Raw genomic sequence first — 12,907 nt, 5'->3', positions numbered from 1 at the left:
CCTGCTGTGAAATTTAAGTCAGCCTCTTCTCCAACTAATTGAGGACAATGCATGAACCTGCTTCACCTTTCTTAATCCAAGAAATAATTCTTACTCAAATTCTGAAAGAGATATATAGCCATTCACTTTGGGTAATGATGTATAGACCACTCAATTGTAGTAGGCATTAAAAGAAAGCTTTGTTCCTTAAAAAGTTTAGCATACTAAAACAATTAACTTGAAAATAAAATAAATTTGCTAAGAGTGCACTTCCACTTACACAGACTAAAGTAGTCACAGATTTATATCACTGCACACTGGAAAGATTAAAAATGCTCCATTTCTGAAAGTGTTAGGCCACTAAATTTTCCAGGAGTAAGAGTATCTGAGCAGTCACACACATCATTAATATTCAACAAAAGTGTTCCCTAATGAAAACACAATTACCTTACTTAGTACTTTTATGAGGGTTCACAAATATGGTACAGCAAGCAATTACATCGACAAAACTTTCCATACCCACTGTGCCTGAAAAACTGAGACATACCTGATTATTGCTTTTTGGGGGAGAGTTCGTCTGAGCTGTGTTTGCAGAAAGGGAATCAAAAAAGGCTTGGTCAGCTAACGAGTTATGGCAGCTAATTCCATCTTTTGCACCTTCAGTTATTATCTGAAATAGAAAAAGTTGCAAAAGATTTTTCATTCTTTCATTAATGAAATTATGCTTTATCATATATAACAACCCTAACATTCATACCACTAGTAAAATGTTTGTATACAACCTTTCTGAATACAAGTTCAGTAGAAAAAAAGATACTGATGTGATATTCTGGAGGATTCACTTCCACACCAGATGGAACTAACACATAAGACTGTTGTAGCAGGGGACACCTATCTGTAAATTCCTTAGGGATTAACAAGGTTGTTAACATTACTACTTGGAGACTAGGAACTCAATACTCAGAGGATAAGTTTGGGACAGTAAGTTCAAAGAGCCAAAAGCTACTAGATCATGAGCTAGCAAACTGAAGTAAAAACACAAAGTCATGAGACCCAGCATGGTCCTGATCCCCTCATCCCAACCCCTCCGCTCCTTTTTTTTTTTGGGTTTTTTTTTTGTTTTTTTAAATAAACACAGCAGTGGGAAAGGAAGGGAGTCACATGCCTTAAGAGGCTGCAGGAATTACAGCCAGAGTCTTCACCTAACTGGCAACCTGCAGTCACAGAGACACCAGGCCATCCAAGAGTGACTAGAGTCCAGTCCTGGCACTGAGATCCCCATTCCATCCCCAGTCCAATACCCCCAGCCTTTAAGCAAAAATCAACACACACTGAAGAGACAGCAAAGGCCCTCAGTAAAAAGCTGAGTAGTCCCTGGATTTGGGATCCCATATCCTGAGCCTCAGAAATACAGCTCCAATCCAGAGATTTACGAGTGTCTGACAGATGTGCCACAGCAACACTGGTATAAACTTGCATTACTAAATCCACTTCCTTATTTGTATCTTCAGACAGGATAAGAAAACCATCACAGGATTATGAGACCCCCCCCAAAACCAGAAGCAGATTTAAACCAGTTAATATTCAACAGATCACCAGTATTTACCATAGTCAACTTTGTGTTGAGACCACCAGTACTTATTACAGACAACTGCTGCATTTCTTTGGAAGCCACTAAGAAACACAGTAGCTTTGGATGGCATGGTTGCACTGGTCTCCAAAGCCAGCTACAGTTTCTACAATAAGATGATATATTCCAAGCTTTAACACTGGGACTTTTACATTTGAACTGTTTAGTCTGATCAACAAACAAGAGGATGACCTTTTCTGCCTTCTTAGTGTAGAGCAGTGTAGTCACTTACCTCAACATAATCTGTTGGAACAAGTCCCCTCTCACCTTGGCTGTTTTTTCCTTCTAACCAGCCTCCACCGACATCCTAAAAGAAGTAATATAGAAATAATTGATCCCACAACATGCATCAAACAGCTCAGGAGGAAGCCCTGCCCAAACAAGAGGATGACCTTTTCTGCCTTCTTAGTGTAGAGCAGTGTAGTCACTTACCTCAACATAATCTGTTGGAACAAGTCCCCTCTCACCTTGGCTGTTTTTTCCTTCTAACCAGCCTCCACCGACATCCTAAAAGAAGTAATATAGAAATAATTGATCCCACAACATGCATCAAACAGCTCAGGAGGAAGCCCTGCCTTGTTGTCAAATGCACAAAACAGTTTACCTCAACATAATCTGTTGGAACAAGTCCCCTCTCACCTTGGCTGTTTTTTCCTTCTAACCAGCCTCCACCGACATCCTAAAAGAAGTAATATAGAAATAATTGATCCCACAACATGCATCAAACAGCTCAGGAGGAAGCCCTGCCTTGTTGTCAAATGCAATGTTCAAAACACAGTTACGACTGTATAACCGTGAACAAACTCACTTAAATCTGCTGAAGCAGCAGATACTCCTTTAAACAGAATGCAGACTGTGCTTGTTTCACACAGATATTGTGGACCTTAGATTTTAACAAGCATGAGGGAAGGGAAAATGTTGATTTTTCAGCAGTTTTGGTCATTTATGAAACCACAGTCAACTGTCTGGACACAGACTGCATAAAAATACAGCTATTAGTATGTCAATCTCAAAGCACTAATTTTAATCAATAGACTATAAAGAAATGAGACTCAAAGAATTAAACTCTTGGTAATATCTGGCAAAATCTCTGCTTCATTTATTGAAGATGCAGAGATGTGTGATCAGTGAGAGCTATGACCCACAAAAATATTATGGGTATTCTCAAGATTAAGAAAACCACATGCCCTTCTACTTTACATTTCTTTTCAGAGGCAGGTAACAGTTTAGAATGCTAATAGTTTAGAAAGAACTAACACAGTTCTGATCTCAGTGGGGCACCCTGATATTGTTTGATTTTTTAAAACATATATTCTACATACACTAAGAAACCTCTGCAGACCTTTGCAGTTATGGAAAGTTAATTCCAGGGCAATGTTATCTGGAAGGACCCAGTCCTATTTTAAATCAAGCTGTTTGAGGAACAAAAAGTTACATGTCAAGCTAGCTCACAGATGAAAACTGGAACCACATATGCTAGACTGAATTTTATGTTTCCATAATTTCTTTTTTAATGGATGTATTTGTTTATTCACAATTTTGTTCTTTCACTTGGAAATTTTATTTAATCCTGCACACAATAAGGAGAAACCTGCTTATGTATTCAAGAAATTAAACAGTAAAGATGAATAAGTTATTGAAATAACAACTTCCATTTACTTTTTCTTATGTACTTAAAAGCTTAACACTCAAGAACACAATAATAACTAGACATCTCGGATTATAAATTCAACTAGCTTGGTTAAACTGAAAAAGCAATGACATCTTGAGCCAGAAATCATATTTGCACTGCTACACTTAAATGCAAAAGCAATCATCAATGGACTTGCCTGACTTATGCTATTGCTGTCTAAACTTATCATATCAAAAAAAAGATCAAGAACCTTTGTGGCAATCTATCATGGACAGCACAAAATAAAGTTTTACTTGGTTTTAATTATACTGCCTTAATCCATAAATGTCTTGTTCAGTGATAACTAGCTTAAAAGTGGTGAACTATTTAGATTTAGTCTTACATCTGTGAAACGGCACTAAGCTCCAGAACTCATTTGTAATGCTGCCTCTGCTACAGCACTGCATACTATCCAAGATGGTGCTGGTACTATTAAATATCTGCTTCAAATATTTAAGATCAGTGGAACTAAAAATTATTAGGATTACACATCCCTAGGCTCCTCAAAGCATTAGTTTATTCTGCAGAACAAACCCGTGTTTCCTGTACAACCAGATAAATAAAACCTGGCTTCAAGATCAGGTGTTTTTTGCCTGTATGTGTTTAAAAAGGAAAGTCTATTCACTGAGCCATATCACTACACATAAATCAAAAGCAGAATCAACTAACCCCTTGTTACCAAGGGTAAGAATTATATAGGACAATAAAAGTGCACTCAAATTCAAAATATACACATACATGTCAGTGCTCAAAAGTACTACTCATTTAACAACTCCTTGATAGCATTACCATAGTATTTTTCACCACTTCTTGCCTGTACTCTGTTGATATGTCTTTTATTACAAATGGACACACCAATTTATTAACAGACCTGGAATTCTGAAGTAATTGATTAAGAAACTCAAAACCTAGAAGGGAGCTGAATTGTCACATTTAATGTGTGACAGACATTCAGCTGTAAAAGCTAATCACCATCATTAGCTCCATCCTCTTCCTTGACACACAGCTGTTTAGAGGGAAAGCTGAGAATATTCTGGCACGTGCAGGCACAGTTTGAGAGGGTCCCATCCTCCAAAACACTCATTGCATTTGTTTCCACAAAACTATTACAAAATTCTTTGTATTTAGTTTATTTGCCAATTCTTCAGGAAAGGGTAGGCAGGGCTTTCAGATCACCTAGCATCTTTTCTTTTTCCATCTGCTAGAAGTAGGTCAGTGCACTGAAGCCCTGAATCTATCTCAAGTTTTCTTACCGGGTTGGTAATTATGATGATCTCTCCTTCACTGACAGTCAGCTCGTTGTTTCCAGGCTCAGCAGCAAAATCATACATAACACGAGCCTGTATGTGGGAAAGAATGTAACAGTGAGCCTTCCAGCTTATTTAGAAGATTTCATGAAGGAAGTAACAGCACAACTTATTCTTAACTAACAGAAATAATAAATGGGCTAAGGCCGAACATATAAAGAGCAACTGAGCATGTAGGAAGCTAAAAACTCCTAGATTTGAACTACAAACCGAAAAGTAACAAAAACTTTCTAAGATAAAAATCTCATGTGGAGTTTTTTGGAAATAATTTTCCAGAAGGATTCACAGTTTAAGACTGGTTGTTCTCTGCCATGTCCAGAACTCTGTACAACTTTTTCCAGGTGAAGAAGGAAAGGCTTCTAAGTTCAGCAAACAATCCAATTAATATTTTTTTCTGCAAGATATATTTCAATTCCAATTTGGGCAAAGGGAACTGTTTCACAGAACCAGCAACTCAGAAAAACAAGTAACTGCAGATGTAAGTAACCACTGCTGTACATAAAAAGTAGTATGGAAAATTATGTTTTGAGACTCTACACAGGAGGAACTATGCAAATGCACAAACACTAAGAGTAGGCCTGATACACGTTGGCACAAGCAGGGAAGGAAAACCAAAAGCAACCTAATTTTTAAGTGTTTAGATACACAGAGGCTTTGCCATGTACTGAATCTGCTACTACAGGATATAAAGAAATGTTATGTTTGAAACACTGACAAATTTGTCTAACAATAACATCAGGCACTTCTAGCAATGAGTTCCTTTTTGTACTTAGAGGTCAGGGGAAGAAAAAAACTAAACAGAAAGTAATTGTTTCTGACAAAGATGACAATAATATAATCATTATTGCTGAAAGCAAGTTATGTGACAGGGAAAAAAAACCACCAGAAGACAGAGATTCACCATCAAGTCTTGCCTGTCTTAAAACGAGGTTGTTATGATCCCTACCTGGACATTCCTTCTTCTGACATAAACTCAGAAAAAAACAGAACTTCCCACCCCCACATTTTAATTTCATGAGCATCATGTGGAAATACTTCTGTCTGATCAAGAGATACTTGACTTCAGTGTAAATAAAAACAGAGCTGAGAAAAAACACATATGTTGTAGTTCAGCTGACAAAGCTAGTCCTGAACCACGTGCACAGCAAAACAAACACTTGGTCTTCTCCGCTAAAGCAGCACAACATTGCAGAAAACCATGTGTCCCAAGCACTCTGAATGCTTCCTTGCATGAAAGCTTTTCCTTTAGAATGAAGGCTTTCAGCACTCTGAGATTATGCCATGCAAAACTGAGATGGAGAAAACTGTTCAATAATAATGCTGACTGCTTTCATTCCAGCAGCACATCCAGCACACACCCATGCAAATATAAGAATCAGCTGCCTTACTTTCTTTAAACAGTAAGCTGAAGAGAAGCAACACCTTTTGAAATACAAGAACACTTTAAGCAGGGGTGTAAAAAGCACCACTCCCCAGACCTCTACCCTCAGCAGTAGCAGAGGAAGGTGTTGAACATGTCCTTTTTACAGCAGGTTATCCAGTTTCTCCAAGTCAATTTAACAACACTCAGATCCGAGGCATGTGAATCCTAAGGAAAGCATCTGTCTTAACCAGAGCATCTTCTTAGTCTTGTTCAAGTAGTATACCATAGTAAGTTCTCATTTCTATTCACAAGAATGATGAGAGTTTACTAGGTCAAAGGCAGCAGGCAAATTTTACCAACCTTCAGAAAAACTGGCAAAACATCCCACAGTAATGACAGGACTGGAAAGGTAAGATATATTTCTCTCTAATAAAAGAACAGATGCAAATACTAGATCCTCCAGATACAGGAGGGAAATAAAGTTACTCAGAAAAAAAAAATCTGGGAGTATTCAGCTTGTAGGGAAGGAAAAGCTAAGAGAGATACATAGAATTTAATAAGGTCACAGTGCCAAAGTCAATCTATTCATCTGCTTTGGATATCTGTTTCAAAAGCTGCTAAAAAAAAAAAGGGGGGGGGGAATTACAGACAAACCTTCCTTACTGCAGTTTAAGAAATTGAAAATTAAAAAAAAGATTGGCAATACTACAGAAATGGATTATTACAGATCATTAAGAATTTGAGGCACATTTGTAACCTGATCCATGTATCGACATCTCAAATACATTCCCTGGCTTTTCTGCTGATACTCTCCATTTCACTAGCATTTCTATGCTGGGAATTAAGTCCCTAAGAACTTCTGGTGATTAAGCTTTAACACTACCCTCCTACCGTTGAGATTTAGTGAGGAAAATAGTATAAACCCAACCTATTCCAAAGTAAGTAAAACTAAGTGACAAAATGCTTTCCCACAATTAATAAGGGTATTGTTAACAATGGAATAACCTCTCACCTTTCCTTGGGCAGAGGCATCAGCCCCAATCTTACTTAAACTTCTGACAACCAGTTCCAAAGCACTCTAAAATGGAAAACAGTTCTGTTTTGCTAAAGGCCTTTTCCTACTTACTGGCCCCAAACATTATATCCAAGCAGCAGTTAAGGCTTAGAGATAGATCTTTGCAACTTACGCAAAACAGCAAATGAGCATGGAGAAAAGCAGTTAACAAGTAAAGGATTTTTACTCCTCCGCACTGCAATACACGCATTGCCTATTATGTCTATGGTATTTTTACTCCTCCGCACTGCAATACATGCATTGCCTATTATGTCTACGCTTAGGGACATTTTGAGTATTTATAAAATGGGAATCTCTCATGAATTCCATACCACAGAATGGACACCACAAAGACAAGATCTTCAAAACACAGGTTTAAAAAATAAAATACGTTACATTAACTGTTGTGAGTCATATTTACGTCTGATATAAAAGAATCGAACAATCCAAGAACTTCAGGAACTTCAGAGATGCAAACATTTCGTTAGTGGAATAGAGGCCATTGCTTCATTTACAGAATACTGCAAACATGCAAAACAAGTAACAACCATTAATCAATTTATTAGCTATAAGAAAATTAAGTCTTTTACTGGCTACATTTCTCCTCTCTCCCCCACTCCAAGATACAAATGGTTCTGAATTCTGAAGTTTTGTCAGTTCCTTTGAAAAAAACACCAACATGCTAACCCAAAAAGTTTAAATGGATTTCACTAAGCAGAAAGCAGGGCCTGGTCGTTGTACTGCATACCTACTGCCCTCCCTTCGCTCAGGTGGATGTGGAGCTTCCCACACCTCCCCTGGCAGTTTGTAACACATCTTGATGTTCATCTCATGCTGTCTCTTGTGAGAAAAGGCTGGCATGGATTAAGCAGAACCCCATCACAACACATGCCAAGAAGGAAAGGGCTCTATGATCCCCAGCAGCTCGGTGGCTCTGCTGTATATAACAGTTTTTCCAGAATGAAATGGAGTCAGCGGTTTTCTCTGTAAGTTGAAGATGGGGGAAACCTGTAAGAATTCCTCCTTATTGAAGAAAAATTAGCTTTTCAGCAGTATAGATATATATATTTAGATTGCAATAAAGAGAAGAAAATAGAAAGGAAAGAGCTAATTCTCAGTGTCACATTACCATTCTTTGGAGCTGGTTCTACCTGCTGCAGTTACACGACTGGACTGCAGTTTCCCAATTTACAGATTTACTGACTTATCAGTGTGAAGCCTCTCAACACCTAGAAGGTCTAAGCAGTGCAATCAATCACTATTACTATCTTTTTAGATTTATAATAGTAATCATGCCTAAGCATATGAAACACAAAATATTCCTGGGAGCAGACTTAGTTTTCCTCCATTAATTACTTCTGCCTGAGTTGAGTACCTCCCCCTTCTTTCCACAGTATTAAAAGCAAAACCAACAAAACCCAAGAGCATTTGCCAACTTATTTCTGAAAGTACACACAAGACCAATGCAACTATACCTGTCAGTGTGTCAAGACTCTTTAGCATAAATGGCCTTGGAAGGAAGTTGTCCAGCAGAAGTCGTTAAAATAAAATTCCAATGAAGGGTTACAGTATCACTACACTAACTTCCTAGATGAGTATCCAAGATCTCTGCGGACATCCTGATGTACTGGCTCTTCTGTATGCCCTCCAGAATCTTGAAAGAAGCAATAAAGCAACAGAAACACCTATTTCTCATAAAAAGAAACTTTTGCCTTTTCTAAGATGTTTCACTTGAGGCTAGGATCAGATGGAAAAGCAAGTTTCCTCCAAGTTGGGCAATCCTGATGTGCACAGGCACATGCTTGCCAGCATTACAGTTCACCTGCAGCAGCTCTGTCTTGGAGAAGGACAATGAAATGCCCTGTGTATTCCTCACTAGCCCTAAGAATACAGGGTAACAGCTAATGCACATCAGTTGTGCTCAGAGCACTTTAATAAAAGCTTCCCTGTCTAAGCCTTCCTTTGCAGGAATGATTAATGACCAACAGAGTGATTCCTGGCTTTTGTTTAAGTTCACACTTCTGAAGCAGTGGTTTTGTAAAGCTGGACTTGCTGATGCAGAACTGCTGCGTTGCAAGCAAAGTATGCTTTATAGCAATAAAACCAGAGAAACCACTGAAAAACTGGACACATCTTTGAAAAGGCTTTCCCTATGAAAAGGGCTTTATCAGTATTAGAAAGAGCTCTTGTGTTATGCCATAGATTCATCTCTTTCACCCGTGTCTTAAAGTTCAAGAAATTTGTACTACAACTGCTTCTCTTGGTCAGCTGGCAGTGTCAGATAGTATAAAGGAAATATCCGTAAAAGTTCCACAGCATGAAAATTCCATTAAAACTGCATACATTCCTTTTAGCAGCTTCCACTTCAGCAATTCAGTGCTTCAGCCATCCAGCAGTGTTCTTGTCAAGAGACACGGATTCACAGGCTTAAATTGCCCAGTGCCACTGTTAGGAATACACCTGCTGTTTCACAGCAGCAAGATGGCAACACCTTCAAGGTTCATGCTGCTGGCAGCAGATCCCATATTCACAGAAAGAGGATCAAATTTCCTGTTTCTGTTTTGGGAAGTACCTGCTGGCAGCAGATCCCATATTCACAGGAAGAGGATCAAATTTCCTATTTCTGTTTTGGGAAGTATACGGGGCAGGTAAATGCATGTTTCAGAGAAACCTGCATCCACTGGAGAAGCAGAAACCATAATTTGAGAAGCCTGGGAAATTGTCAAAAATAAATAAAAGGAAAATTAATCATTAGCATCGATTCCCCTCCACCCCCCCCAGCTGGGACACTTCTACACAAGTCAAGTCCTGCAATTTTAAATAGCCTTGTCAGTAAGCAGGCTTGAACTCTTCTAGGAGAGCAGCTTCCACTTTTAGGTGAAATGAACAACAAAGGGCTTTGGTCACCTCAAGTAACTCCAGTAACATTACTATTATGACTCAACTGCATAAGCCTTTGAAATCTGCTGCTTGTGAAACACTGATAAGCAATATGTTGATCACACCTGGAAGCACAGAACAGTAAAATGTATCTCTGTCTTCCCACACTATTTTATTTGTTCCCTGCTCCAATGTTTTTGGATGCAGGTTTGTTTTGGGGTTTTTTCCTTAACATATTTTTTGTGAGGTTTCTTTGGTAAGTTTGGTTTTTTTTCAGAATTGCTTTTTTCCATCAATACAGTTTTTAGAAACAAAATATTCACTCTCATGGGCAGTTCTAAGAGAATGAAATAGAAATAGCCTACCTGGGATACAGATTGGGATCCAATGACTAGAGAAATTGAGGAAGCAGAAGGAATACAGACAAAAACTTAGCTGCAAATAAATCACTTCAGAAATTTGCAATATCTTTTCATTACATCCAAAAGAACAGTTCAAAATGAAGCATCTAAAAAGTGGCAATACTCTGCAAACAAAAGGCAATAAACTTGAAATTATTCCTGCATTTTCTGTTCTGTACTGTTTGATCTTTCACAGCAATTTTCGCTGTGATTACTGTCTGATATTGTTTTTGAAGTATTTTACCACTTAGAACAACTGCAAGACATCTGACTTGTTACCATCTGAAGCAGCAGCATTAAACCTCAGGCTGTCCTCACCTCACCTCACCAGTGAGGCTACAGAAATGACACGGGGTAGGCACAGACCTAAATGACAGTTTACCCATTGTTTAGTTTCACTATTCACACACTACTCAAATTGCCACGTTTTTAATCAATGCAGCTTTGAAAAAACTCTCGGCAAATCAAAACACAGGCTAAGTCCCACTGTGGATATTATTAAGGGTACTGCAAGAAGTTTGAAACAACTGGTGTCCAAAGAGCTCAGAAAAACAGTAAGAAAAATACTTCAGAAACACAGGCAGGAGCTCCTCACCTCTTTCCTACCTCAGAGGACTAAAGACACTAATTTGCTTCCAACAGTGGCTAACATTTAGGTAGATTTAACCATTTGCCTCCCTTTTCTCCTGAAACCTAAGCTCATCCAAAAGTTAAGTACTTCAAGTATGAAGAGCTTTTCACTGCAGCATCTGCAACACAGAATCACAGAATGGTTTGGGTTGGAAGGCACCTTAAAGATCATCTAGTTCCAACCCTTCTGCCACAGGCTACAACACCTTCCACACCTCCCACTATACCAGGTTGCTCAAAGCCCCATCCAATCTGGCCTTAAAAGAAAAAAAATGTTTGTACAAACAATAAAGGGAAACATCTGGGGCTATGATTTCACAAAAGATGCCTTTTCATTTTAGTCCCTCTATCACAACTGTATCAGACTGTTAGGCAGAGTGTGCATTTGGTAGTCTGTGCAGAAATACCAAGTGTCTCTTCAAGTGCCTACGACTCTCAGCCTGGGAAGGGAGCTACCTTCTGTCCTGCCTGCAGTAAAGAAATCTCTACACATTCCTCTGACAGGCCTTCCTAAGAGACAAGAAGCAAACAAAAAACTGACAATAAAAGCATAAGAATACACTAGGGAAACCATCTTCTAAGACAGACTCCTACTAAAATCTTACCGTAGGAATTCAGGAGATTACACATTATACTAGAAACTGCCAGTTAAAATGATAAAGACATATTATAAAGAAGAAAAGATGCCAATGTTTATCTTTTTAACTAATATGGAGCAAATGGAGCAAATGTATATTGCCTGTATAGTGCTAGGCATCACTGTTCTTGTGTATGTGCTTAACAACATCTGCCTACGGAAAAAACCTACTAGCCTGAAGAAAGTGAAACATTTTAGACCATAATTTTATTAAACAATGAGCAAAAAATAAAATTCACATGTTAAATTAAAATCCCCTTTTAGTATTACATTTCTTTTCTAATACAATTGTGTTTTGTTTTCAGCAACCCCAGAACAAAGCAAACTCATCCAATAAGTGAAACTGAGTACAGTGAAGAACTCCTCTGGACTAACAGAGGTCACAAGATTCAGGTATCATTACTCTGAATTCCCTTACCAACTGTAACTGCTGGATCCTCACATTACTCTACAAATTCACATTAAAAAAAAGTCTCTTGACCTGCTGGCTCACTTTTCTCTGAGCAATTTTTCAACTCTAAGGTAAGTTCAATAGCCTGCAGCTAGTCGTTTGAAGTCAACAACACTGATGTAAGTACTAGATGATCTGTAAGGTCCATTCCAGCCCTTAAATTCTCTGATTCTATGACTCTACATTAGAAGCAAAGTAAATACAGACAAAAAGCTAAGAAACAAGGAGTTGCATCATTTCTTCTTGCTAATAAAACACGCTTGCAGACAGAGGAGATGCAGAACAAGGAGCTCCTCTTCAGCCTCAGAAACTGCATGAGCCTACAATATTTCAAGCAGGTATTCAAATAAGTATTCACACTGGATTAAAAGGTCTATCTCATATTGCAAGTAAATTGATAACAAAACATGAAGTTTCCAAAACACACAAAAGTCAGTCTGAAGCCTTTAGAATTCCCACCAACATTCATGTGGCTTAGACCACTAGCACTTTTAGAATTAGAATAAAGGTGTAATAAGCTTTCCTTGAAACCATTTCTGTATGTTTTTGTGTAAGAAAGAAGTGCCTAGGCAAGGTTTCAAGTGTTAAAGAGACTTGGAAACCTTTTCTGTAATAATAAAGACAATTATTTACTAGCCTCTTCAGCAACTTGGGCTTTCCTCAGTGAGGATATTAGCTCTTCAGATCACTTTTAGAATTAGAATAAAGGTGTAATAAGCTTTCCTTGAAACCATTTCTGTATGTTTTTGTGTAAGAAAGAAGTGCCTAGGCAAGGTTTCAAGTGTTAAAGAGACTTGGAAACCTTTTCTGTAATAATAAAGACAATTATTTACTAGCCTCTTCAGCAACTTGGGCTTTCCTCAGTGAGGATATTAGCTCTTCAGATCTACCACCCTTCCCTGT

The 12,907-nt window shown here is 38.2% G+C and overlaps 1 protein-coding gene across 2 annotated transcripts in view; it reads right to left on the bottom strand.

Annotated features, from left to right (window-relative positions):
- Positions 1-4,617, bottom strand: part of SNX9 (sorting nexin 9) — a 39,878-nt gene extending 35,261 nt beyond the window's left edge. Inside the window, exons 1-3 of one of the 2 annotated variants that reach the window (XM_009078563.1) lie at positions 4,535-4,617; positions 2,214-2,288; positions 527-649 (exon numbers count right to left, since the gene is read on the bottom strand). In XM_009078563.1, coding sequence (XP_009076811.1) covers positions 527-649; positions 2,214-2,288; positions 4,535-4,612 — 276 coding nt within the window. In that variant the 5' untranslated portion in view covers positions 4,613-4,617. The remainder of the gene's footprint in view (positions 1-526; positions 650-2,213; positions 2,289-4,534) is intronic. The other variant, XM_009078564.1, reaches the window with a different exon arrangement.
- Positions 4,618-12,907: the final 8,290 nt, after the last annotated feature.

Source organism: Acanthisitta chloris, unplaced genomic scaffold, assembly GCF_000695815.1.
Source record: "Acanthisitta chloris isolate BGI_N310 unplaced genomic scaffold, ASM69581v1 scaffold27687, whole genome shotgun sequence".
In the NCBI taxonomy this organism is placed as follows: domain Eukaryota; kingdom Metazoa; phylum Chordata; class Aves; order Passeriformes; family Acanthisittidae; genus Acanthisitta; species Acanthisitta chloris.
This window is presented reverse-complemented; position numbering and strand designations above follow the sequence as displayed.